This window comes from Anthonomus grandis, chromosome 1 (genome assembly GCF_022605725.1).
Source record: "Anthonomus grandis grandis chromosome 1, icAntGran1.3, whole genome shotgun sequence".
In the NCBI taxonomy this organism is placed as follows: Eukaryota; Metazoa; Arthropoda; class Insecta; order Coleoptera; family Curculionidae; genus Anthonomus; species Anthonomus grandis.
The window spans coordinates 36807074-36833574 of NC_065546.1; the positions used below are offsets into that span (position 1 = coordinate 36807074).

At 32.9% G+C, this 26501-nt stretch overlaps 3 protein-coding genes across 6 annotated transcripts in view; 2 read left to right on the forward strand and 1 right to left on the reverse strand.

Annotated features, from left to right (window-relative positions):
• LOC126738206 (ankyrin repeat and fibronectin type-III domain-containing protein 1) overlaps nucleotides 1-26501 on the reverse strand; it is a 495291-nt gene that overhangs the window by 326578 nt on the left and 142212 nt on the right. The window lies entirely within an intron of this gene.
• Nucleotides 1501-10009, forward strand: LOC126738344 (uncharacterized). The gene is made up of 2 exons (XM_050443620.1): nucleotides 1501-1647; nucleotides 8656-10009. The coding sequence occupies exon 2, from the start codon at nucleotides 8657-8659 to the stop codon at nucleotides 9959-9961; it is 1305 nt and encodes a 434-aa protein (XP_050299577.1). The 5' UTR covers nucleotides 1501-1647; nucleotide 8656; the 3' UTR covers nucleotides 9962-10009.
• The window catches only part of LOC126738277 (uncharacterized), a 31760-nt gene continuing 19385 nt past the window's right edge, over nucleotides 14127-26501 (forward strand). For 2 of the 3 annotated variants that reach the window (XR_007661276.1, XM_050443532.1), the window contains exons 1-7: nucleotides 14127-14830; nucleotides 22287-22571; nucleotides 22614-22772; nucleotides 22823-23005; nucleotides 23055-23332; nucleotides 23388-23487; nucleotides 23537-24277. Coding sequence is in view for 1 of the 3 variants with exons in the window: in XM_050443532.1 (XP_050299489.1) it covers nucleotides 14251-14830; nucleotides 22287-22571; nucleotides 22614-22772; nucleotides 22823-23005; nucleotides 23055-23332; nucleotides 23388-23487; nucleotides 23537-24276 (2325 nt within the window). In the remaining 2 variants the exon portion in view is untranslated. The remainder of the gene's footprint in view (nucleotides 14831-22286; nucleotides 22572-22613; nucleotides 22773-22822; nucleotides 23006-23054; nucleotides 23333-23387; nucleotides 23488-23536; nucleotides 24278-26501) is intronic. The other variant, XR_007661278.1, reaches the window with a different exon arrangement.

Sequence of the window (26501 nt, forward strand, 5' to 3'; positions counted from 1 at the left end):
GCTGGATTTTCTGGAAAGTATACAGTTGGTTTTAGAATTGGATGAGAATCTTGATTTTGGTTTTTGTTTTTTAAGTTGAAGCGTTAATTACTATATTTAATATACAGGTTGTTAAAGATGGATGCAAATAAATTTAAAAAAATTATAAATTTAGGATTATGATCACCCTGCATATCCGAATTATTTCAGATGATGTAAAAAAGAAACTCTATGATATTGTTTAGATCTTCACGATCAACAGAGCAAAGTAACGTTTTTAAAGGATCTTTAAGTTTTGGGACAAATATTGGATGACCGAGCTTTTCAAACACAAGCAATCGTTAACATACAGCAAAAAATCGATGTGTCTTTAATAATTAATCGTTTTAAAGGTAATGAAAGGGATCTTGATGAAGTCTAGATCAAAATTGAAGATATTTATATAAAAATATACGCATTAAGATTTTTTCCTCATTTTGTTTATAGAAAAAATGGTTGCAGAATTGAAAAGCTCTAACTTTGTTTATTAAATCATTGATTTTGACTCCTAAACCTTTAAAATCTAAGCCTACTGTGGAATATGGGGCTTCTAACTTTACTTCAGGTGATCAATCAGAACAGATTAAAGAAAGTTTGGACCAAGTAGAAACTCAAACAAGAAAAGAAACAAAGTACAAATTGCAGCAGGTGAAGCCAGTCATTGAAGAATTACTAAAATATTAAGAAGCGTTAATTACGTACACAAAAACGATTGATGAGCTTGTAATTCGGAAGACGTTGCCCCAATATGCAAAAGTTCTGAAGTCCTATGAAATAGAAATTGAAAATCATACTGATGCATTTAATAACAAAATCCAAGATTTCGATAAGCTGGCTGGTATCAGTAAGGACGTTGATCAAATATCTCAAAAAATGGACACTCCATTAAACTACGACCAAATCAACAAATTAAACGAGGTCGATTCACTTGCAAATCTCTTTGGGAAAAATAAACAGTCCAGAACTGAATGCGCAAATAGACGGGTGTATTTATCATTTTAGGGCGTATATCTATAGTACTGCCGTTTAAAATTGTTTCAATTTTGTATACCGAAATATTATTTTATTTAGCCAGTATATAATGTTTTTAAAATTGTAATTTTTCTTTTGCGATCGTGTATTTTTTTTAATAAATAGTTTCAAAATAATTGTATTGTTTTCTCGAAATTTGCTTGAAATATGAGTCACGGTTTGGCTGGCTGTTCTCGAAAGTCTTACAATTGGATCAGAATCTAAAAGTTGAGGGAGTTGATCTCCATTCAATAAACAGGGTGTCAAAGTTAGGTGCAAAAAAAATCACATTTAAAATATTTTAGATCACCCTGTATAACAGCATTATCTCCAGATCAGTTGGACAAAGGACGTATAGGACATTGTTTAGATCTTAAATATTTTTTTTAAGTTATAAAATAGTTAAACTGATATTTGTAATGATTGAACTTATCACAAACCACTTACAGGAATATTTTTAAAATATGAATCATATCGTATACGTCACAGTAAACAAACTAATCTAATCTGTCAATAAAACGCCTTTATTATTAAACCTAGTTTAAAACGTTAAAGTTGAACTTATTTTGGTTATAAATTATTGATTTTGTGCTTTTGTTATTTGGCAACGAGTTTTAGGTGAGTAATAAACTTTCTATACAAATAAATAATAACCAGTTTTATATATTCATAGTATATAAGAGGTTAACCTTAAAATGGCTTAGAAAACCACCAAGTTCATTTGTTTTATTAAGGTTATCATTAACCATAAGCGCACTGACGAAACTCAAATATTTTGCAAATATGGAATAATTTAATAAGACTAAAATAAATATCAAGACCACTTGTTTGTCATCAAATACATCATCAGAAATTTCTCTATTATGTTGTTATTTACGTGTTAAGTTTACTGGTTTTGCATGACAAAATTGCCTCTAATCCGGAATGATTTTGAGCTACAAGAAATGTTCATTTATGAAACTAGTAAGGAAGAAATACTCTTATTTTAATATTAAAACTTTTCACTCTTTTATGAAAATGTTATCAGGAGTAGAAAAAAACATGCCACAGAAATTAGCCTGAATGAAAACTGCTCTAAGTACCCTAAATTCCTAATGCAGAATTACAATTTTACTTCTTAATTAATCCTCAGGAGCTATAATAATGTAAAACAAAATCTGCAAGTGGTTCTTACGTTATCCAAATTTCGCCAATAAAAAACCTAGTATGTCAGATTAGACAAGTTTTGGGAAACCAACAAAAACGATTTTTTTCACAAAAAATTGCACAACCTTTTTATTATTTAAGTTACAACGCTGAAATTTACAACACAAAGTAAGAAGTTCTAACGCTAAACAAATATATACATAAAAATTCAATATTTTGAAAAACTTGCGAAAAAAACTGTTAAAAGAACATAATAAAATGACAATTTTTAAAAATGTAAAATTTGTATACAAATTAAAAATCAAGTAAGTAATAATTTTAATATAAAAACAAGTGTAAAACAAGTTACCAATTTAAAGATTCGGGATAGGCAAAATTATTTTTATATACAGTAGTGAAAAAATATAGAGGAACATTTAATAAGTTGCTAAAATAAAATATTAGATGATGACTTTTAGCATAACATTTCTGTAGATAAAAACATATGGTACTTATAAATGGTTTGCCAATAAAAACTGTTAATTCTTATCTCGTTTTACCAAGGGACACAAAAAAGAATACTTCAGAGTGGAAAAAAGTAAAGCAACATTTTTGAAATATTTCTTAAATCATGCAAAATATTTTACTTAGTGTTAGTTTAAACCGATAAGTTGACGGTATTTGGCTGTTTAAGATGCCTCGCGGTAAACATTTATCTGTCGATATTAAAAATAGAATAATTGTTGATTTATACAAAAGTGGTCAAAAGCAGATTGCTATTGCAAGACATTTAGGTTACATAGATCTATCGTGTCTCGAATAATTAAGCAGGTTCATATAAATAGCGATTTATCTATTACGAAAAAGTCAGGGAGGACGTAGAAAAACCACTCCATATACCGATAAACCAATTATCAAAATTGCTAAAAATGAGCCTTTTCTGGGATACAATAAGATAAAGCACCGCATATCCGAAGAGCTTGGAGTAAACGTGACTTCGAGGACGGTGAGAAATAGACTATTAGAGGCCAAGTTATTTGCCAGAAGACCTGCCAAAAAACCGCTGCTGTCAAAAAAAAATAGACGTTCCCGTTTAAGTTTTGCCAAAACGCATCTACATTATACAGAGCATGATTGGAAAAAGGTAAACTAGAGCGATGAATCCAAGTTTTGTTTGTTCAAAAGTGATGGAATTGTGTATGTTAGACACCCTGTCAATGAAAGACTCAACCCCAAGTATACCTGACCAACAGTGAAACACGGTGGTGGAGGAGTAATGGTTTGGGGATGCTTTTCGGGCTATGGTATGGGCCCCTCTATAAAATAGAAGGTATAATGGACCGGTTTCAATATAAGGACATATTAAAGAGACAAATGATTCCATATGCTGATGATACTATGCCTTTAAGGCATTTATTTCAACAGGACAAAGATCCCAAGCATTCTTCTCGGTTCGTAAAAGCTTGGTTCAGAAAGGAAAACATTAATGTAATGGAATGGCCTTCACAATCCCCTGATCTCAATCCAATTGAGAATCTGTGGGACATTTTAGATGCCAAAATCAGAGGAAAATATTATAAAAATCAACAAGAATTGTTTGAAGCATTGAAGGAAGCATGGGTTAATATGGATCCAGGGATTATTTCTAAGCTAATAAGATCTATGCCAAAACGTTGTGAAGATGTAATTAAGAATAACGGATACTTTACAAAATATTAACTTATGTTTTTTTTTTATTTATTAGAAATAAAATAAAAACGAATATTAACAAATTTTGCTTTACCTTTTTCCACCTAAAAAATAATTTTTTAATACAAAAATACTAAGGACAAGGAAATATGTTTTTTTTTCTTAATATTAAATTGCTTGTGTAATAATAAATTACTAGAATTAATTTTACTTCTGGTTTAAATTCACTGCTTACAAAAATAAAGTGTTTTCAAATGTTGCTCTACTTTTTTTCCACTACTGTAATTTAGGTATCTTGGGAATACATTATTATGAAAAATCAGGTAGAAGATTCATAAATTATTTATGAATCTTCATCCACAGCATAAAAAAGTGAGTACCGTCTTTTCTTAAATTTGCAAAGGTTTCGTTGAAGCATATTAACCTGCTCACAAAAAACGTATTTTTTATTGTCATCTTTGGGATGATGAGAATCTTTTGCATATAAGTCAACGCTATTTTCCCATTTATTATTTACGTCATGCTCATATAACTTACGAGCCGCAGTGTATCTTTCTTTATGTTTTTTATATTTTTGGAAAACTTCACATGTTTCGGAGCTGTCATCGTTAGTTTATTTATTTTCTGTTGGTTTTTCTGAATCTATACTTATACTGAATCTATGTGTTCTGTTTTAAAACTACAACTAGGACATTCATCCTGTGATGGTTTTGAAAAACCAATGTTTTCTTTTTGAAACACCTTTCGGTATGTTTCGTAGGAAATTTTACGATTGGTTTTTTGATAATAATCCCAAAGTTGATAAATGCTTAAATCCGAGGGAAGGTATCTTTTTAGAGGTGCGTGAGATAAATTGTAATGCGATACTGCTGGTTGAAAAGAATCAATGTGGGAATTAAATTAAATCAATCAAATTAAAGAATAATTTTCCTACATATTTCTTTCATTACTTTTGCCCGTTTCTGTTTCCGTTTATCAGTTATATCTTGAAAATGTAAATCAATATTTTTTAGATATTCTGTTATTATAAAGTCTGTTTTGTGCCCTAATGTATGTAAAAACATTGTCTTACATACCTGATTAGACAAAAAATCCATATTTGATTCTATGCCTAGTTCATTATCCCCTGAAACAGGCTACATTTAACTGCACATCCTTGGTGCAACTGCGCTTCTTTTCTGTAAAACTTTACATTTTCTTTTTTTAGGTAATTTCCCAAAAATAGGCGTCTTTCTCCAAAGTCAGGCTTATTAAAATATTCAAATATTGTAATTCGCTTTAGAGATTCTTTCCGAGCACTTTTTTCTACATGTAGAGTTACATGAATAGTATTTGCTTTTCAGCCTTTTTAATGGTTTTTTTATGCGACTTTGGTTTAGATTCGACAATGCTCCTTACGTTTGATCCATCAATTGGTTTCACTTTAGTAGTAATTAAGTCTTCCCTGTCGTTGGTGTTTTCTTCATCGAGAATTTCTTCTCCGTTTTTAATATCTTTTGGTGCGTCAATTTTTATTGTGAAAGGTGCAGACTGAACTTGTGTAATATTAAAGAAAAAATGAAAATAGGGTTGGTGTAATTTAGCACTAAAAAACTTACCCGGCGTAATTTCATTGATAATGTGATAACATCAAGTTTATCGAATTTCTCAAAAAAGGTCTCTACACATTTTGTATTAATTGTATAACCACGACAACTCCCATATTCCCACTGATCTAATTTGGGATATAACTTTCCCTCATTGTAACTTTGGCGTAACTCACCAATTAACACATCATTTTTGTCGATTAACTTATCAAGCTTAAAAAAGTTCGGAATTTTATTCTCTTTTTCGTCATCAGCTGGTACATAGTCAGAATTATAGATGTAAAATTACTGGTAATTTAAAAATCGGTAATGTTACCGGTAATATCACGGTAATATTGGTAATTTATTAAAAAAAACAGCTTTTTAACTAATACTAGTTTTTTTAACTCAAAACTGTAAAAACATTAAACACAAAAAAAACGAGTCAGAATGAACTACGTAATAGAGTGGATAATGGTAAATCATCCTCATCATCCCCAACCTCTTCTTCTATAATTTCGAAACCGAGATCTTCTTTTTCAATTTCTTCCTCAGAATCCTCAGTAGCTTTTTCTCTTCTTGAATGATCTTCGTTTAGTAAATTATAATTATGGGCAATATAGGTTAGTTTTCCGGCTATTTCAACGGTAAGCCTGTTTCTTCTTTGCCGATGAATAAATCCATAAGTACTAAACGTTCTTTCGGTTGCGGCTGTTGACGATGGTAAATTTAAAATGTCTACTGCCAATCTACTTATTTTAGAACTGGAGCAAATTCCTGCCCACCAAACATGCCCAGACATAGATTTTTCGCTGGAAATAACGAATTCCTTAGCAAAAAGATTACCACCTCTAATTTTGTACTGTGCAAGTGCTTCCATAATAAGACCTATTTCTGAAGAATATTTTGGATGACGCCTTGCAGTTTCATAGATGAACTCCGTCGCAACTAAATTTTCAGCTTCAGTTAAATTGTTGCCACGTTGATTCCAACATAGTAACGGATAAATTTGATACTTTGTCACGTAATATAGATCTTATTTCAAAAAAGCAGATAAACATTTTTGAGATTGTTGGCCCGTTAGCTTCAAAAAACGTTATTCACTTAGAGATTGGGTGGAACAAGTCATAAGTTGCTTCTATTTGTAACCAAAATTCATTTTGAAGAAAAAGTCTTTAGACTGTATTTGTTGAAAGAACATCAGAAATATCTGGGTTATCATCAACTGCTAAACTTTTTAATGAATGTTTAGTGTCCAAAAAGCCTTTTAAACAAGAAACAAAGGATCCCCATCTTGTTTTCACCGGCAATTTTAAAGAGATGTATCGCCCCGTTTTGTTTAACTGGATTTTTTCAAACCTTGCATGTAAAATCTGCGAATTTTTCAACTCTGATACAATTGAAATTATGTTCTTTTTAAAATTGGCAAAATAGTCTAATTTCAAGAAGTCTTCAACCAGAAAATTTAGACCATGACAAATACAACCATAATTAGTTATGTAATTGTACTTGCTGCTAACTATTTCACGAGCCTTTTTTATGTTAGCTCCGTTGTCAGTGACAATAGCCAAAAAATTTGAAGCTCTCAATTTTTCCAATACTTTTTCAATTTCTGAGGCCAAAAATGTTGCTAAATGTCTGTTATCTTCGGTATGGATTGATTTATAGAATACTAATAACAAAATTGGATATAGAGTAATTTCTACAATTTGACCAACCATCCATTTGTAAGCTTAAGATAGGTGCTTCACTAATTTGTGAAGAAACTGCAGCTTGTACTCTAGTGTACTCGGATTCGAGTAGTGGATTTGACAACTGGTAACGAGAAGGCGGTTTATATGCGCATCTCATTGTTTTGAATACATCTAACCATACTTTTTTTGTTATCATATCTAATGGGGCTCTTGAGACATAAATAGCCCTTGCCAGTATTTCATCAATCTTGTTGTTTTCTTGAGAGGGCATGTTATCAATATACGAAGAAATTGTACCCTGTGATGCTTTAGATGTACTTGAAAAAGAAGAACTAGCTGAGGAAGGTACAGGCCAAACTAATGAAGCTATTTCTGAGTCTAAAGTCTCAAATGCGTGTCCCTGCTTAATTACCAAAATTACCTCGGTAATATTACTCTTTACATCACTAGTCAGGATCCAGGTCAGAGTCATCTTTGGGTGTAGGTGGAGTCAAAGGCAGTTTCCTAAAAATAGTTGACGTAAAGAATTGAGACAGTGGGATTAGTTCTAATTGAATCAAATTTATTAGTATTTAATAAATTTGTAGCATTCGTATCGTATGCTGATTGAATAAGTTTAAATTTTCTTACCTTTTACATCTTCTTTGCACTTTTTGAACCATCATATATACATTTGATACTAAACTAGATATACCGTTAGGTTCGCGTTCCATGCTGATTTTTAAAAATAAAATGTCGCAAAAATACGTGTACATCCACACGCTGCAGTTATAGCCAGATGAGAACTAAAATAATGGTCTTTAAACCTTAAACGCTCCACACATTTCGGTCCAATTTTAACCATGTGACTAAATATAATGGCCTGATTGGCCTTTCATTTATTTGTAAGTCGATATACTATATTTTATTTTGGTAAATTAGTATTAAAAAAATAGTATGTTGCTTATTTTGCCATCTTAATAAAAATTTGCTAGTAAGTCGCTATACTATGTTTTTTATTGTAAGCGAGAATGATTCATTAATAGTTCATCGAAATAATGGTCTCTTCTTTGGTAAAATTAACATACTAGATTTGTGCTTAGTAAATTTAAAATATTTGCATTATGTTGCCAGATATTTTAAAGTAGTAAGTCTTGTTACTTTCTTAATAATCAACCTTTTTCAATTTTAAAAATATTGATGGATACGTCATCTTGTAAATGAGTTGAATGGTGAAAAAACTTAGTTTACTAGTAAATCGACTTACTAGGTTTTTATATTGTACGGGAAAAATGTGCCTGGATAACGTTTTAATATGGCATTCCACGCTCCTTTGGTAATTCTTGGGCCTCTAGCACTAAAAGTTTTTGAGGTACATTAAAAATTTTTTCATGTAACTGTTGGGCAAGCAATACTTGTTTTTTAACAGAAATTTTTTTAGGACTATTTTTAAAGAAAACTGAAAAAACTGTCAAAGAAACCAACCCACAAAACCCAGTCAAACATCCCTAATTTCCCTTAATGAAAAAATTCCATGAAAAAAAACTCAAATAAATATGCTTTATTGGTTTCAGCATGGGTGTTAACCCGTCCAAACCAGACAACAGAGACTCACACTCCTCCACCAACTCTGCATATTTATCTTACGTGGCGATATTCAGTAAACTGGAACAGAAAGAGAGCATTTTCCCGGCAATCCAAGAAGAAATCGAGTATGCCAGCGCGATACATGACAGGAAACAACTTAAGTCGCTCGCTTGTGAACTGGCCGCGCATATCCTGGACTTAAACCAATTAAAACACGTTAAACTAGATAAAGATGACCAGACAAGGCGGCTGGTTGCAACTGAGAAGTATGAAATGGCCTTGGGAAAGCTAAAATCCATATTGTCTATACCTGAAGTAACTGACACAATAAGTGATGATAAGGAGACTGATTCATCAGTTGCACCTAAAAACCTTGAAGATGAAGAGTTATGTTGTCTCACGGCGCAGTATGATAAGCTATGGAATCAAATAGTAAACACCCAAGTGAGCTTGGATGATTACTGCCAAATAGACAGAGACTTGTTTTGCTTACAAGTGCGCTTAAGAGACTTTCAAATCACACCAGAGAGTTCGTTATTTGATATTAACAACGAAGTTAGCAAACTGAGAACAGTAGTGAATAAGCGAATTGATAATTTAGAATTATTCGATCATTTTTCTCAACAAATTAAGACACTAGAGCTCCGCGTTGCCATAGAAGATGGAAACAAACAAGAGCTGAGTCATTTGGATGAAGCAACTCGGAGCTTAGAAAATGACATAGAAGATACCAATTGGGAAGATGGTCTGATTGAGAGAAAAACTGAACTGTTATGTTCTTTAAATAAGGTTAAACAAAACATCAAGGCTTCAGATATAAAGAAAGATATAAAAGTTGATAAGTACTGTGAAGCTGATACATTTGAAGAAATATATGGTAATATAGATATTATTAGAAAATGTACCCCCGACATATCGATAAATCATGAAGCGGATAATTTACCGCCTCCTCTTCCAAGAAGAAAAATGAAAACAGCGCCAGCTGGTTCCAACGAAAGAGGCACAATTTATATAAACAACGATATCCTCCAAGTGTCTGATCATATACCAAGTATTTTAAAAGTGAAGTCCAGACCACCACAACCATTACCAAGAAGAAGTGAGGAGAAGGTAATCAACAATTTACCGAAATACTGGATGAGACTGGATGAATTAGTGCAGCAAGAATTCGCGACTGAAGAGGATAAACTTGAGATATTGCAAATCAGGAAGCACGCCGAGGAGGCCAGAATGATGTTCGAAAGACGATTGGCTGAACTTGCCGATAAATTTCAAGAAAGTATTGATATTTGAGTGAAGTGTGATACAATTATATATTAAATATAATTATTTATTATTAAATGTGTGTTTTTTAACAATTTCTAGTGTGTTTTATTTTGACTACATAGGAAAGTAGATGCGCCAAATGTACAATAAGTTATGAGTTAATAAATGACGTTTACATTTATCTCACTAGATCAGCTAGGAGATTTCTTGAAGGCTTCTCTTTTTTTGACTTTAGAGCCTTTGATTGATCGATCCGTTCGATTAGTCAAACATCTTTCAGGCAATTAAGTTTTTATCTATTAATAATGATACAGGCATGGTAGACAGATAAATTAGGAAAAAGAAGAAGAAGATGTTAGCAATATTTACATTTTGATTTCCTTTAAATAATGATAATTTTAAATAAAAGTTGAAGAAAGGGGAATATCTTATTTTAAGTAGGTATACTTAATTAAGTACCTATTTTTGGGATATTATGACACTTTTCAAATAAATATTATTTTAGAAATATTTACTTACTTAATAGTCCAAAAATCTCATCCATTATTCTCTAAGAGACCAACATACAAAATTAACGAAAAACAAGGAAAAAGACAAAGTCACGGTCTCACAACATGTAATAAAACGAGGTACACGTGTTTGTTAGTCCATGATGCAACAAACACCCGAAAAGCCACATTTAAATATCTGGTGATAGTGGCTGAGTTTGAAGATGAGATGATCATCGGGATAGACATAATGGAGACGACTTCCAGTAGTGACGAAGATAGACGATAAGAAAGTTGTTTTGCGTCGTCAGAGGGATTACAGTATTCGGATTCTACTTTCGGAGGAAAGTTTTATACCAGAGCGAAGCGAGATCATTCTGGAGTCGTCAATAGCAAGGCCACGGACGGTGAAATAGTCATGTTCAAGACTGTAATACATGACGAGGCTATTAGTCGAGGCATAGCAGTCGGAAGAAAGACCCTTGTACATCCTGAAAGGAGTCATCCCGTGGGAGTAATGAACTGTATTATTAAAGAGGGCACGGAGTTAGCACACTATTTTCCAGTTTTAGCATTACTTCGACAAATTGCGTAGTGAATACCAATCGGAACGCTATTCCGAAAGAATTACCGGAATTACGGAATTTCGAAGGAAGTCTGGCGCCCAGTTAAGGTCAGACCAAAGAAGGAGGCTGAGGTATTTGGTTCATAGATATCGACGTTTTTGATACTGGTAAGAAAGAAAGGACCAACATAGTCCAGCACAAAATCGATCATGAGATTATTGAGAGTATAGTTAACGAAGGCGTCATAGAACCATCCAAAAGTGCATGGTCTTCATCAGTGATACTGGTAAAGAAGAAAAACTACTCGACCATATTCTGCGTAGATTACCGGCAGATTAATAATGTGACTAAAAAGGACATCTTCTTCTATCTTCTTTCCCTAATTGATGACACTTTTGATATCCTGGTTGGATCGAAGATCTTTTCCTCGTTAGATCTGAGTGAAGTAAATACTGGCAGGTTGAGTTGATTGGGATTCATTTAAATTCAATACAATTCCCTGATCGGGAAAAGCCGGCTTTCATGGTGGGGGCTGAATTATGGCTGTGTAATGCTCCTGCCACTTGAACTGCTGCTGGAAACAATTTTGAAAGAACTGTCCTGGAGGACTCGCTGGTTTACCTAAATGACATTATTATGATTTTCTGGATTAAAGTTGATTGATAAGGCAAAAGTCCAGACTATCAATGATTCGGCAGCTCCCAAAGATAAGCATAAGCTACGCAGTTTCTACTTTCAGGGACTATCCACTTACTACCGATGTTGTGTAGAGGCATTTGCCAGAAATATGTCAGAAACCGTGTGACTTTATAAAAGAAGCTTTGATAAACGCACATGTCCTGAGCTGGTCCTTATCTAAAGGAAAATTTTTTCTGACATTGACGCTAGCAATATGGGTATACGATCCGTATTATCCGTGAAATCCCAGATCTGGGATAGCCAAGAAAAAAGTTTTCATTGGCTATTTTAGTAAGAAGCTGTGCAAGCCAGAGTGTAAATATTGCTTTACTCGCCGAGGATTACTGGCTGCTGTCAAAGCCATGAAGCACTCCTAAAAGTATCTATGGGAGAAGGTTCCTACTACAAACTGACCATGCACCTTTATAATGGCTTCTTTAGTCTGAAAACTAGAAGTCAAATGGTAAGATAAATAGAGAGGCTACAGAAGTTTGACACTAAACACCGAACTGGGAGAATCTATAGAAATACAGAACTTCTAACAAGAAGATCCTGCCTAGAGGACTGCAAACATTGTCATCGAGCAGAAGAAAAAGATACTCAGTTGCTAAGAACCACCATTGTTGATTAAACTTAGCAAAATGGAGATCTTATAAGATCAAGAAAGAAAGAAAAAGATCTCGATATCCAGATTAAGCTGAGCAAGAAACCAACTTGGGAAGAAGTTGCCAAACATTCTCCCAATGTCAAGTCATGAGCACAATAAAACTTCCTAATTTTGAAAGATGGACTTTGGAGGCGAAAAAGCATTGACCATGATGTCAAAGAAGAAAAAAGGCAAATTGTCGTGCCTAAATATCGGATTTCGGAGTTGCTAGAGTAAATCCGGCTTACCACGAGAAACATTTTACTAGACAATAGCAAGCCAGATGTAAGGGACTGTTGCAGGAAATGCGATGTATGTGCAGCAACTAATGGGCCACAAAGAAAGCAGAAAGCTTTGATGTGTGAGTACAATGTGGAAAACCCCTTCAAAAAGATTACTAATAATGTTGATAGTCCGTTTCCCGATTCAGAATCAGGGAATAAATACCTCGTGGTCGTGATGGACTTACTCATCAAATGAATTAAGGCATACCTTCTACCAAACCTCTGGCAATTTATGAAAGCAGAGAAGAGTCTTCGGCTTGAATAGTAATGAGAATAGAATTCCACCTTCTAAGATATGTACTTTGGTTGCCTGCCAGGAAACAATGTTGCAAGAGCGGCTTTCGTCAGTAAGCTGCGTAGAAGAATTGATTTTGATCAAGTGCGTATTTCAATTCAAGATGACAGCGATCTAATGAAAAACGCACATGATGTCAATGCCAAAAACCGTTCAACAACGGTGACTTGGTTTGGCTTTATGACCCTACGAGGCAGAAGGGTTTGTCACCGAAACTTTTAACATTCTGGGATGGGCGATACAAAGTGCTGGATGCCATGAACAATGCTCTTTATAGAATATGAAGACGCCGAGAAATAAAGCTCGAGTCACCACGTTAACCGACTGACTGTTTTGTAACCTCGAAAACGCTGAGCTGCGGCACATCCAATCAGAGTCAGATTTGACACTCGATAAATTCATGCTAATACTCCCTAACGTCGTTCTCTGGAAAAAAGAGTTGATTGCTATTTCTACAAGAGGTCTAGTTGAAAGAAAGGAACCTTCTTCTGATATTGATATTCACCATCCTTCGAATCATTTTGGGATGAAAGGAGATTAGGGAGGAGGCAGTGTAATGATATTGGAAACACCCAGTTGTTCTTTATCATTCTACAACAACACAAGCCGGCACACTGCATAACATTTTTAGAGATGCATGAAAGGTTAGTGAATTTTCCGCCGAGCCGCGTCGCCGCGGGCAGTTGATAGTTGAAGTTCAGCTCGGAATATTGGCGCCGTATTTAAATCGGACATAAATAGGAGTTAATAAATACTCGTACTAAAAAAAAATAATAAAAAATCAATTGATTATTTTTGTGTATCGACTATTTTAAGTCATACATGGCGAACGGCGTCAAAAAGCTACAATACTTTTAATGGTGGCGAAGACTTGTTTTAGTCGAAACCTGTTTATTATTTCTGGGGGTAACGAAAACTTAATATACTAGAGGGAAGGATTTCCAGAGCCAAAAGATGATTTACAAAGAGATGAAGCCTTACTCCAGGAGTTCTGATATATACAGTAAGTATTTAAGCAGTATCTAGATCTAGATATTGAGCATTAGCCTATTAATAATAGACTTCAATATTAGAACAAAACTTAATTAAAACAAAATCTTTACCAATAAAAGATTTCTAAAATGAACATTTTATTGTCTCATCGATTACCATACAGGTGACAATTATTATTAAAAGCAAAAAACACGAATATTCTCAGAACCAGTTTAACAATTTCCCATTCTGTGGGTACCATTAGTAATCGCGCCACCACGTCGATAAAAATACACTCGCGCTTATCTCTTATCTTAATTTGTCAACGATAAGCATTAACATTATCATCACAAATACAGTCAGTGCATTTTTTTCACGTGAACCACAATGGACTTTTACAAAAAAATGGTGAAGCCCAAAGACCCTAATGGTGTTTTAAGTGAAAAAGAGTATAAATGTGCCAGTTTGCAGGCAATTATCAACGAAGCAATTAAAGAAAACAATAAGAGACATTTAAGAGATTTAGTTGAAGAGGTGAACGAGCACTTGGCGGATCTGAGAGCCATAAAAAACGACGTTAAAAACCAAGATAAGTGCAATAAAATAATAAAGCAACTGGAAGATTGTTTGATAAAAATTGCAAATCAAAATGACGTGTTTCACGATGTTATGGCAACTATTCAAGCGCAACTGCAAGAATTGCAAAATTTAACCAATCGAGCTATAAGGGATGAGAGCCTAGATGAACTTAAGAGGCTAGCAGAACGTATGGAAGGGAATATAGCCATTGTAAAAGAAATCCCAGAAGTAAAAGGAGCTATCAGCGGTGATAATAGAAACGAAAAAGTTTTAGAAGTTGTTAATCAATATACGAGTTTGCTGAATAAGGCTTTGGAGCATATTAATAGACAAAGCAAGGTCATTAGTGCTCCAATACCTGTTGAGGATATACTAAATAAGTCTGAGGGTAAGTAGTTTTGGATTATACAAATTATTAGATTTTTTTGTTCAGTGGAGTTGCTCTCTATTTATTTTAAGAAATATTTCTTTAAAAATGACGTTAAATATTTTAAATCTCTTAAAGTAGCTATTTTTCAGTTACCAAACTTCAAACTGAGTAATATGCTTGGATTGAGATTATCCTGGAAATATCTCAATAGTATAAAAATCTTTATAATAAACAAATAAGCAATAAAATACACTGCTCTATATTCAGCAACATTTTTACAAAAACATGTAGAATGTTTCTTTGACAGATCTTTGACAAGTGTGGTTTTTTTATAATCTTAGAGAATACTTACAAAATAACTCCAAACCTTACCTCCCAAGTTAATCAAAAATATGTTCTCGGCACTCCATGCATGCGATAAATGGTCTGCTTAGATTTTTTTATTCTATACAGGTGCAAATTTATTGACCAAATATAATACATTTTTTGATAGAACATCCATTATAACATCCACACTATTTCTATCATATAAATCATTCAAATTCAAAGATAAAATCATTTAATATACTTGGAATGCGAAGATCCTCGTAACGTCCCACTGCAAGCTTCAAAAATCGAATTTATCAAAAACTACCAGTGATACCACAATAAAATAAATTGGTCATTCATTCATTAAAAAACATTTTTTGTTTAAACCGTTGCAGAGTTATCAGATATCATTATACCGAGTAACTCACTTAAATTAAAATAGTCCTTGAATACTAATGATATGCGCACTAAAACAAGTTACTCTATATTCATCAAGTTTAATTTTCTTTAAAAAGGTGAGACTTGGCTTAGGGGTGATAGATCTTATAGTTTTTCAATTCCAAATTATAAGTTACTTGTAAAAAATAGGGGAGGTAAAAGAGGGAACGTTGGTATAAGGTTGCGGCAGTCTCTTTAAAGCTCTTTAAGATTTGAGGATTTTCATTTCCCTCTCGACCTGGTGTGTTTATTCATTCAACTACGTTTGGGAAAGGAAGTTTTGCTTGTCGGCATCCAGGGGGAGAGTAACATTATGTTTATTCTTTTTGATGACATATTATCCCTTGCATGTTCACAATATATTAATATTATACTATTTCTCGGCGATTCCAATATAGGTTATTTTTCAGATTGCTTTTCTGCATATGAATTTGTCCAGGTAATAAATGAAGTTACTCGTATAACACAAACTTTAATTAATGTAATTTATTTTTAAAAGGCCACAAATATCGTACGTTCTGATACTCTAAATGCTCGTTTAATTTTTGATCACCAGGCAATACTTTGTGACATCAGAATTAAGGTAGAAAAGAAGCCAACAATGTATAGGTTTTACCTTAATAAATTTTGTCAAAAACAAATAAGTTTTTTTTATAAAATCGATTTTTTTGCTGAGCTAGGAAAGATAAATTGGGATATCATTTACTATATTCAGGATTTCCAAGGATCACAGAACGCTTTAAACTCTTTATCAAAGAAAAAATAAAGCATTATTGAGATTTAAAAAGTCTAATTTAACCGATTGGCAATTCTACACGCAACTACTATGTAATTTAATGGTAAGGATGATTAGGCAAGAAAAAAATATATATTTGAACACCAAAATAGCAGCAATAGTAAAAAAATATTAAAAATAATAAATAACCTTAGCCTCAAAAATTGTTCTAACCCTTCTATACTTATAAACCTTCAAAATCCTGACAGAATTAATGAATATTTTCGCCAAGAAACAATTGAATATGTTGTTAATAGCAAATTTAATCCTAATCACCAATTTTCATTTCTTTTAGCCATGGTAAAATAAATTTTAAAAATAGTTTTAGACCTTAAACCAAATGCCATTGGTAAGCTCCAAAATTGTATTCAACATCTTGCTCCTGACTTAACTCATATTATAAACTGCTGTTTGGAAAGGGATTATTTTCTTGATATTTAGACGATTTCTCTTATAATGTCTTTAGCTAAAATCAGTAGTCCAATACAATACTGTGACCTTAGACCAATATCAATAATTCCAGTACAAATTCAATCACAATTTTATAATTTTTTTTATGGAAAATAACATAATTTCGGATCAGTCTGGCTTCCGAAAGTAGAGTATAGTCAAAGGTAAAATGAAAATCCTTCAGTCTCCCTTCACTTATTTATTAAACATTTAGTTAGATTAAAATTCCCTATATGTTTCGGACACAGTGGTATCCATCATCAGGGGGTAAAAGGTTTGAAATTGGTAACAGGCACACGCCCCAGGGTTTAATTACATATCAAAAACCCTCTATTTATTACTAGTTTTAACCCTCTATTTATTCCCTCTATTACTAAGAAGGTACTCAAGAAATCACTGAGGCATTGGATAGGGTTACACTACCGCACTCGAATTGCTTGACTTAGGGTAGTAGAATAAACGAAGATTTGTCAAACGTTGCAACATTTTCGTCGAGCAATAAATTAAATCCTAGTAAGTTTTCTATAATGTGTTTCTCTTAAAAAAAAAAAAATTATCTTGATAAATACAATTATAAACAATACTAAAAAAACTTATTTTGTGTTCAAACCACTTTACGCTAATAGAAGTGTTATTAACTTTAAAGTAAGAATGAAATTATGCGAGTGTTTGGTAGTTCCCATTATGAACTATTGCAACATTGTCTATATTCTATGTTTTTATAAAAACACTTTGTATCGTTTACAGAAGCTTCAAAACTAGTGCTCTAGATTTATTTTTAACTAATATGATACTCTCAGAAAAAAATTGTACTCATCGTTGGCTGTTTTGGAGCATCGATTGCTTGGCAGCTCCACCCCTGATTACGTTCGTCAAAAATTTAATTATTAAAGAGATGTGCACGACGTTGATGGATGAGCTTCATCTTTTGCTGGACACATATAATTTTCCTGATATTGTACTTTTGACTGAGTACTGGTTGAGGCCTAGTGAATGTTTTTTAATATCTGATTATGTTCCTATATCAAATTTTTGTCGTCAACAATCTATACATGGAGGCTAGGCAAACAATTAAAAGGATTTTTGTAATATTGATAAGTATGATAATCTTTTGTTAGAGAATGTTTTTGAATTCTCTCTTTCTATTTGTAAGCGTTTTAATTTATATATTCTTTGTGGTTATAGGCCACCTACAGGAGATATTGCTATGTTTCTGCACAAACTTGATTCTCTTTTATCCCAGTTGTCCCTACACTCTAAGTTTATATTGGCTGGTGACTTTAATATCAACTACACTGATGAAACCTTGCCACGTACTTCTCTTTTAGGTATTTTAAATTCTTACGACTTGAAAATGCGCGTTCTTTTTCCCACACGAATAACTTCTTCATCTGCAACTACAATTGACTATTTCTGTACAAATTTTGATGACGTTTTATGCACAGTACTCCCATCTGGTATTTCCGACCATGAAGCTATTCTTGCTAAAATGCCATATAATACTGTATTATCTTCATCTCATTATATGGGAAGAATTTTCAGCAGGAGAAATTTCAATGCTTTTTCTGCTGCTACAGCTTCGGTAAATTGGAATGCACTTGAAACGGCTTCTGACCCACTTACTTTATTTTTTCAAGTTCTGTGTGATAAGATCAATCAGAGCTTTCCTAAAATGAGGCTTAAAACTAAGAAACGAAAACCATGGGTTACAAGAGGCCTTAGAATTTCAGCTAAAAACCTCCGTTTTTTGACTAAATTGTGCAAATATACCACAAATGAAAATATCGTTGTATATCATCAGAAATACCGTAGTCTGTACAGAAAGACAATTAAAGCAGCAAAATCTAATTATTATAGAGATCGCTTAAATATGTCATCAAATAGGCAAAGAGAGTGTTGGTCGATTATTAATGATTTTAGACATTGCCATAGAAAACTATCTGAACCGGTTTTAAGACCTGACATTTTAAACGACTATTATTGTGATATACCTAATATCTTGCTCAAGGGCATTCGTAGTAACATTGATCCCTTACACTATCTTCAACAAGTGTCGGTTGAGCATTCATTTTTCTTTCATCCTGTCGATCTTACCGAAGTAAAAAATGAAATCAAACGCCTAAAAAACCATAAATCATCTGGAGCTGATGGGATATCTTCGAGGTTGTTACTCTTTTTGCCTGATTCAGCCTTAAATTCTTTAGTTTCTGCCATAAGCAAATCTTTACATATTGGCATTTTTCCTTCATGTTTAAAAGAAGCAGTGGTTATCCCTCTTCATAAGGGTGGAGATTTGGATCAGCCTTGTAACATCCGTCCCATTTCTATTTTGTCTACCCTCTCTAAGATAGTTGAAAAACTTGCAAAAAGCAGAATTTTGTCCTTTTTACATCATAATGGCATTTTGTCTGCAAATCAGTTTGGATTTTAAGCCGGTAAAGGGACTCATGATGCTGTTTTTAGCATTTTGGAGAGCGTCTATGTGTCCTTGAATTCTGTAGAGTCATCGGCGGCATTGTTTTGTGATCTATCCAAAGCATTTGACTGTGTGGATCATGGAATACTGTTATCTAAGCTCGATAAATATGGTTTTAGGGGTGTAGCGTTGCGATGGCTTGAGTCCTATCTATCAAATCGTACTCAGAAGGTTACAGTGTCTGGGCGTTTGTCTGATTCTAGATCCCTAAAATGCGGCGTTCCTCAGGGTTCAGTGTTGGGACCACTGTTATTTTTACTGGATGACTTGAGTTCATTGAAACTGCAGGGCAAGGTGGTTCAGTTTGCTGATGATACCACCATACTATGGAGCCATAAAAATTCTGATTATATTAAGACTTGTATCCTTAAAGACCTTCAGATTTTATCAGGGTGGTGTGCTTCCAACACGCTCGTGTTTAATATAAGAAAGACGTCTATGTTTCTGTTTTTGAAGGTGGTAGACAATGGTACAGTGAAAACAGTGTAAACTGTTTACACTTGATAACGGTTGGAGATACTTACCAACCGAAACGTCGTGTTACAATAAATAAATAAGACAATGCAAGTCCGACAAGATGTTTTCACGTCTATGTTTAATATAAGAAAGACGTCTATTATGGGGTTTAAGTGCGATGTTCAGGGCCTGATTTTTGACGAAAATTTCCTCTTGCAGAATAAAGAGTGCTGCAAGTTCCTAGGAATTACTATTGATGATCGCCTTCGGTTTGAAGATCATATTTTACATTTAGCTGGGGAATTATCTTCTGGATGTTTTGCAGTAAGAATGGCAAAACAAGAGCTGGGAGGGGTGGTTGCACGTTCAGTGTACTTTTCACTTATTGAATCTCATATTCGGTATGGCTTGCCTTTTTGGGGTTTAACCAATAAGGGGCTACTTAACATTGTCTTTGTTATTCAAAAAAAAGCAGTTAGATACCTGTGTTCTGCTAAGTTAAGAGATTCTTGCAAACCCCTCTTTATTTCTGAAAAAATCCTAACTCTTTTTTCACTCTTTATCTTAGAAACAGCTGCTCTTATTCATAAAATTCTCAAACTACCCTCTGACACTGGCCATTTGACCCGTCGTGTAAATAATGTTCCCCTACCTATTCCTACGTCTTCTCTTACCAAAAATTCATTAATTTACATAAGTAAAAAAATTTACAATCATGTTCCTCTATGTGTTAGACATATATCGGATGTTAAGAAATTTAAAAGAGAATTAAAGACGCTTTTATTGGCTAAGGCATATTATAACCTGGATGACTTTTTTAGTGATAGGTTTTAACCTTGGACATGTTGGAAAGTTTTTTTTTCCTTTTTTCTTCTCTAGTTTTGTCAACAAGTTTACCTTTATTTAGTAATTGATTGTTTTATTTAGTTTAATTCAAGTATGTTCAAAAAGTTTTGTCTTCTTGTGTTTAATTTTGTTCATTATTTTGTCAATTTTTGAAATTGTATTTTTGTTTTGCTTTTTAGCTTGTAGGATGCTTGTACACAAGATTATTCTTACGTAATATAGCACATCTTCTTTCTTTCTTTCTTTTCTTGATCTAAAATATATGTATAAATAAATTACGTCTCCTCGTTATCTTTTGACCTTATAGTATAATATTCACAAATATTTTCTTTTTAATGCTGTTTCAGTATACCAGGTAGTAGGTAATTTTTTAATTTTTTCATAAGTAATTTTATTTTTTTAGTGGGTATATACTGCCGAACTTGCTTAAGCGCGTGTGCATTCCTGACTTTAAAATAAAATTAAAATTGCACTTTCTTACGTTACAGAAAGTCTCCTTATAAAGGGAAAAATTTATATAATTTGTTTGGTTTGTGATGCTTGTTTTTCAATTCAAAACCAATTTCATGGTTCTTACAGTTTTCATATTATCTATTTTTTTTCATAATTGCTATGTATATAATTTGGTATATTTTTGTTCTTGTAATTATAGGTTAAGTTGGTTAGCCCTAGACTAGACTTCGCTAGAATATTTTTGTATAATAAAGATATTATTTACTTATTTCTTTAAGCATTGAATTTCTGGAAAATTAATAATGATGCCCCAATAAAGCAAATTGCCTTATATTTAGCACGTTTCTTAGAAAATGCGTAGAATGTATAAATCTTTTACTAGAACCATTTCTAAGATATCTAAACGGGTAATACACTGGGATAAGAAGGCCCTGGAAATGTCTTAGTGCCTTAAACATCGAATTTCTTAAAATTTTCTAATAGTATTACAAATGAAATAAATTGCAACATAAACACAACAAATTGAAGCACTTTCTCTAAAAAAAAGCGTTGTATATTTAAATGATTTTTTTTAACTATTTCCGAATTATCAGATTTCAAAGTTAGTACATCACTTAAAATGAAATAGACCTATCTCACTCGCATTAAAAACCGATTTTCTCAAAAACTACCAATAATAATATAATAAAAAAAAATTGCTCCATATTTAGCAAAATGTTCTCTAAAAAATTTAGCACATTTATTTTCATTTAAACCATTTTCGAGTTATCAGGACTCATAGCTAGTAAGACACTTAAATTAAAATAGTGCTGAAACGATCCTACTGTAACTAAAAGTCGATTTTCTCAAAAAACAGTGATATCACAATAAAATAAATTGCACTTTATTGAGCAACATTTTCTCTAAAAAAGGTAATTCGTTAAAATTTTCAGAATTCTAGTTTGAGCACTTTTAAATCTGACATTCATCATAGCTATAGCAAGACGTTTAAGATACTCCTGGAAAAGTTTTACTGGCATTTAAGGTCAATTTTCTCAAAAACCACTAGCGACAGCAACAATGAAACAAGTTGCTGTATATTTAACAACATATCCTTAAGAAAAAGAATAGATGTTTAAAATCTTTTGTTTGAACCAATTTTCAAGTTATTAAATGTCAAACCGAGTAATTCACTTTAATTGAAATGGTGGTTAAAAAGTTTTTTTTCCTCTAAAAGCATATTGATTATGAGGAAAAGAACATTTAATCCAGTTTTCGTATTTATTTTTCAGTACAAAGCCCGTTCAAACAAAATAAAGTGGCCCTAAACGAAGTCGAAGAAAAATTAAAACTGATGCGTCAAAAACGACTGGATCGACTGAGCACTTTTGTGGACCAACAGTCGAAACTTTCCGGGGAGCGGATCAAAGAAAACGCGACGGACCACGGGGCGAAAATAACCGAAAAAATTGGCAACGAAAGGCTGGAATCGGTGGAAATGAGCGAACCGGAACGTGGTTCGTTTAAAGTTGAAAAAGTCCGGGAAACCGGAGCGACAAGCAATTTTGGTAAAGGCGGTAGGTAAAAATAAAACGCGCGGAACATTACCTAGTTTTCAGTTCGGCACGAACTTTTAGCGCATCCAGAAAAAGTTCAGAAGGAAAAAACTTTCGGGAAAAACTCAAGTTCGGACGTGAAACCCGGATTTGTGAGCGGATTAAGAAATAGTTTCGGAAAGGGACCGGTGTCTGGATCAACGGCAAAGTCTGGAAATTCAGGTAGTTGTAATCAAATTACTTCGAATAAATAATAAGGCGACAATTTTCAGTTAGGCCACGGGAACCTGCTCCACCACCTCCGCTAAATAATTACAAAACAACACCAGAAAAACCCATGAGGCAAATTTTAGAAGAAACTCAAGGAAACACACCAAATATCAGGGAAATATCCAGAAACAGTGTGGTTACCAAAAGCTTTGCTGAGAGGCAGATCGAACATGCCAAAAATCAAAGTAAGATGTTCTTATTATTGATTCTTTCGATTATTTCCATTTATCTTAGATGCTTCTAAGTTGACTCCACCAAGGACCCCAACCAACATCAAAAAGAAATTTTTCAACAGCATCAATTGTGTGCTGGGAAGCAGCAGCAAGTCCATAGAAGATTTACCAGATGAATTCAAAAGTCCATTTGAAAGAGAACTGAAAAATGTACATTTAAAAAGCGCCAGCCGTTTGGAACATAAAGAGAAAGACAACTTGTTAGTGGAAGATGCAGGTGCCAAAGTTAGAAGATCAAGTTCCGATAGAAGCCAAGAAAAAAGTGAGCAAACCATAAAAGTATGTACTGAAGAATAAAAAATGACAGAAGAGCTTAATAGTAAAAATCTTTTAGACATTAACTCGAGATGAGATACCTCCATTACTACCCTTAAGAAAAAATAAGATACCCTTAGAGAGACCAGTAATACCAATTGAAAAAAGCACTTCTCAATGTAAGCTTCGTTGATAAGTCTCTCTTAAGATATAAATGATTTCTTTTAGGTCATCTAGTAAGCAAACCAAGAGCCAACAAAGGAGAAGTCAGCGCAGAAGAAGCCATAAGAAAGAAAGTCTGGAGAACCTCCTTGGATTTCGATACGGTGATGATCAGAAGAGCAGAACCTATAGAAGAGTGTACCATAACAATTAAAAGAGATAGCAATAACACCATTGAACCCACCACTGAACGATGCTCATTCACCTCTTTTAAGTCTACTACAGATAACTCAATTGAAAACCCTTTGTATGAATTAATTGATAATTTAAATCCTGCTCCAGCAATTAGAAGGAAAGACTCATTACATTTAGATAATCTGCTCTTGTCTGCGAAAACTTCAAGTTCCAGTAATGTCCTCGACTTGGTTCATGATGAAAACCACAGAAAACTTCGCAGATCATCGTCCATATTACGAAAAGATTCGCAGTCATCGGTCATTCCAAACAAATTCTTGATAACTGAACCCATTATATCCAAGCTGGAGCAAGCAATTTTATATTTTAGAGGGTTAAAGAGAGATGATGACTATTTTTGGCTAGATAAGCTTCTATCGAAATACTACGTAAAGGTCGACGAAATCGAAACGAAAACCGCTTTTGATCAGATTGAAAAGAACAATTTGTTAGAGAGACTTAGAAAGGCTAATAAAAATTTGGAAGTGAAGGTGAATCATAACGAGGATATGCTGAAAAAGGTGTTTCAGGAGCAAGTTGAGATACTGGGGAAAAAGTATATGATAAAATAAGGTGGGTAGCAGTAAAAAATTGTTTATATTCTGATTGTCGCTATTTGAAGTTATGTTAAATTTCTTTATAAGATTTGATTTTTTTTTGACATGTTTTCTTTGCTGTCGCAGGAACTATGAACCTAAAGTTATTTCAGATCATTAAAGTCATGTTTCAGTTTCCATAGTTAAAACCATGTTTTAGGTTTTAAATATAATACTGTCTTGAGATTATAAATAAATGCAATGAAGCTATTGCATTGAAGCTACTTTAAATTTTTTCGTTGATTGAAGAATTTTTAGAAATTTAGACTCTTAAAGCTATTATTACCAGTTTTATTCCAGGAATTTATGTACAGCTAGTTGCAGTATATTTTTTAAATTGTCTTCTAAGCTAATGAGGCACTTGCCGTGTTTTTGGATGTTTAAAATTATTTTTTATATATTCCAGAGAAATTATTACAAATTTATTTTCAAAGCACCTGCAGCTTCTTGAAACTTTTTTCCTGGTACTTAGAGTATTTTTTTTCGGTTCTTTTCTAGACTCTAAAGACATTTCAATTTTATTCCAGGAATTTGAAGTTTCTTAGTAGATTTCTTAGATTGTCTTCTGGACCAATAGGATTTTAAGTATGTTTTATATATTTTAGACATTTTCAGTCATTATACATTTATTTAAGCATTTGAAGCAATTTTCCAATTTTCCTTTATCAACTGTTGGAACACTTATCTTATTAAAAGCTTAAAGAAATTTTTTACATATTCCGGATTTTCGATGTCATTTGAACTTTTATTCCGGGTGTTTAAAGCAATTTTTATTTTTTTCTGGACTATTGAGACATTTTTCTTGTGTCCGTAGAATTTTAAAGCTGTTCTTAACATCCAGTCCAGAAATTTCAGAAAATTATATTTTAGACTTTTCGAATAAGTTTCAAATTTTATTTCAGATAGTTCACACAGATTTTTTATATTTTCGAGCTATTTTAAATCATCACTCTCTCTTCCCGTTTTCTTTGGACTGTAGCACCCAGGAGCAAAAAAATAGCCAAAGCACCTCCTAAAAAATGCACGATGAAGTACGTGATTTTTTTTCAAATTTTCTTACCGAATCTCCCTTTTATATAACAATTTACAGTGGGGAAAAACCTTGAAAAACTTAATGAGTTTTTTTCAATTTTATGGCAGGTGTGTTATACATATAACGACGTGTATACGCGATAAATCGAAAAAGTACCTATTTTAAAATTACTCCCTCTTTCTCTCTCGCTCTGTTTCTCTCGAGTTTATTTTAAAATTATTAATAGCGCGAAACGTCAATCCTTGATGTATGTTTACTTACGTTCAAAAACAATGTACCTATACAGTACAATTACCGCACGTTAATAGGATGTGATTTTTTTCCGTTTTTACCAGTTTTTATGTGAAAATTCAACTGTGTTATAAATTATTTAAGGTAAAATTTAATGTATAGTGTTTTTTTTTTGGTTAAATAAAGTTAGTTTTCACTTTGTTTAAGTTGGTTAACCATGTGTTCATGCCTGGCAACTGAAGGCGACCTTTATCATTTTTTAGTTTGTCTAGACCGTCGTGGCCAATTTTTATTTTTCAAGATTGTTGGCATATACATTTTTTTTAGCTAGTTAAAACAATTTTTAAGCGTTTTAGGTCATAAAAGCCAACTTTTAATTTTTTCTAGAAAAATGTTTAGCCTCTAGGGTATGTTTTAAATAATTTTCCAGGCAGTTCAAAAATTATAAGCAATAATTTTCAGACAACTTACTTTCTTAATTTTTTCTGAGAGCGTATTTTTATTTACTAGATAGTTAAGCTTATATTAAAATTTGTCTAAAGAGTTTACATATTTTTTAGCTTTTTTAGGCAGGTAATACCAATTTTAATTTTTTGAGCAATTTTAATTTTTTAAACTGTTTAATTATTCCAAGATTTTTAGTCCATAAAAGAAAATATTTAGATTTTTTTCTAGGAATTTTTAATAACCTTTAGGATATTTTTTTCTTTTCCCAGGCAGTTGAGGTAATTTCAAGAAGTAGTTTTGATTGATTTCACCCAATAAAAGATTTTTTTTGGCCACTTAAAAACTTATTTTCATTTCTTAGGCTATTAAAGCCATTTTTATAATTTTTCAGAGGGTCTACGTCATTTCTAGTTTGTCCAGGCAGTCGTTCCCAATATTAGTTTTTCCAGTTTGCTGCCACATTATTTTTTTTTCAGTCAGTTTCAAATAA

Bases quoted from the DNA above. Each gene is read 5' to 3' on its own strand.
- LOC126738344 (XM_050443620.1), top strand. From the start codon at position 8,657: ATGGGTGTTAACCCGTCCAAACCAGACAACAGAGACTCACACTCCTCC.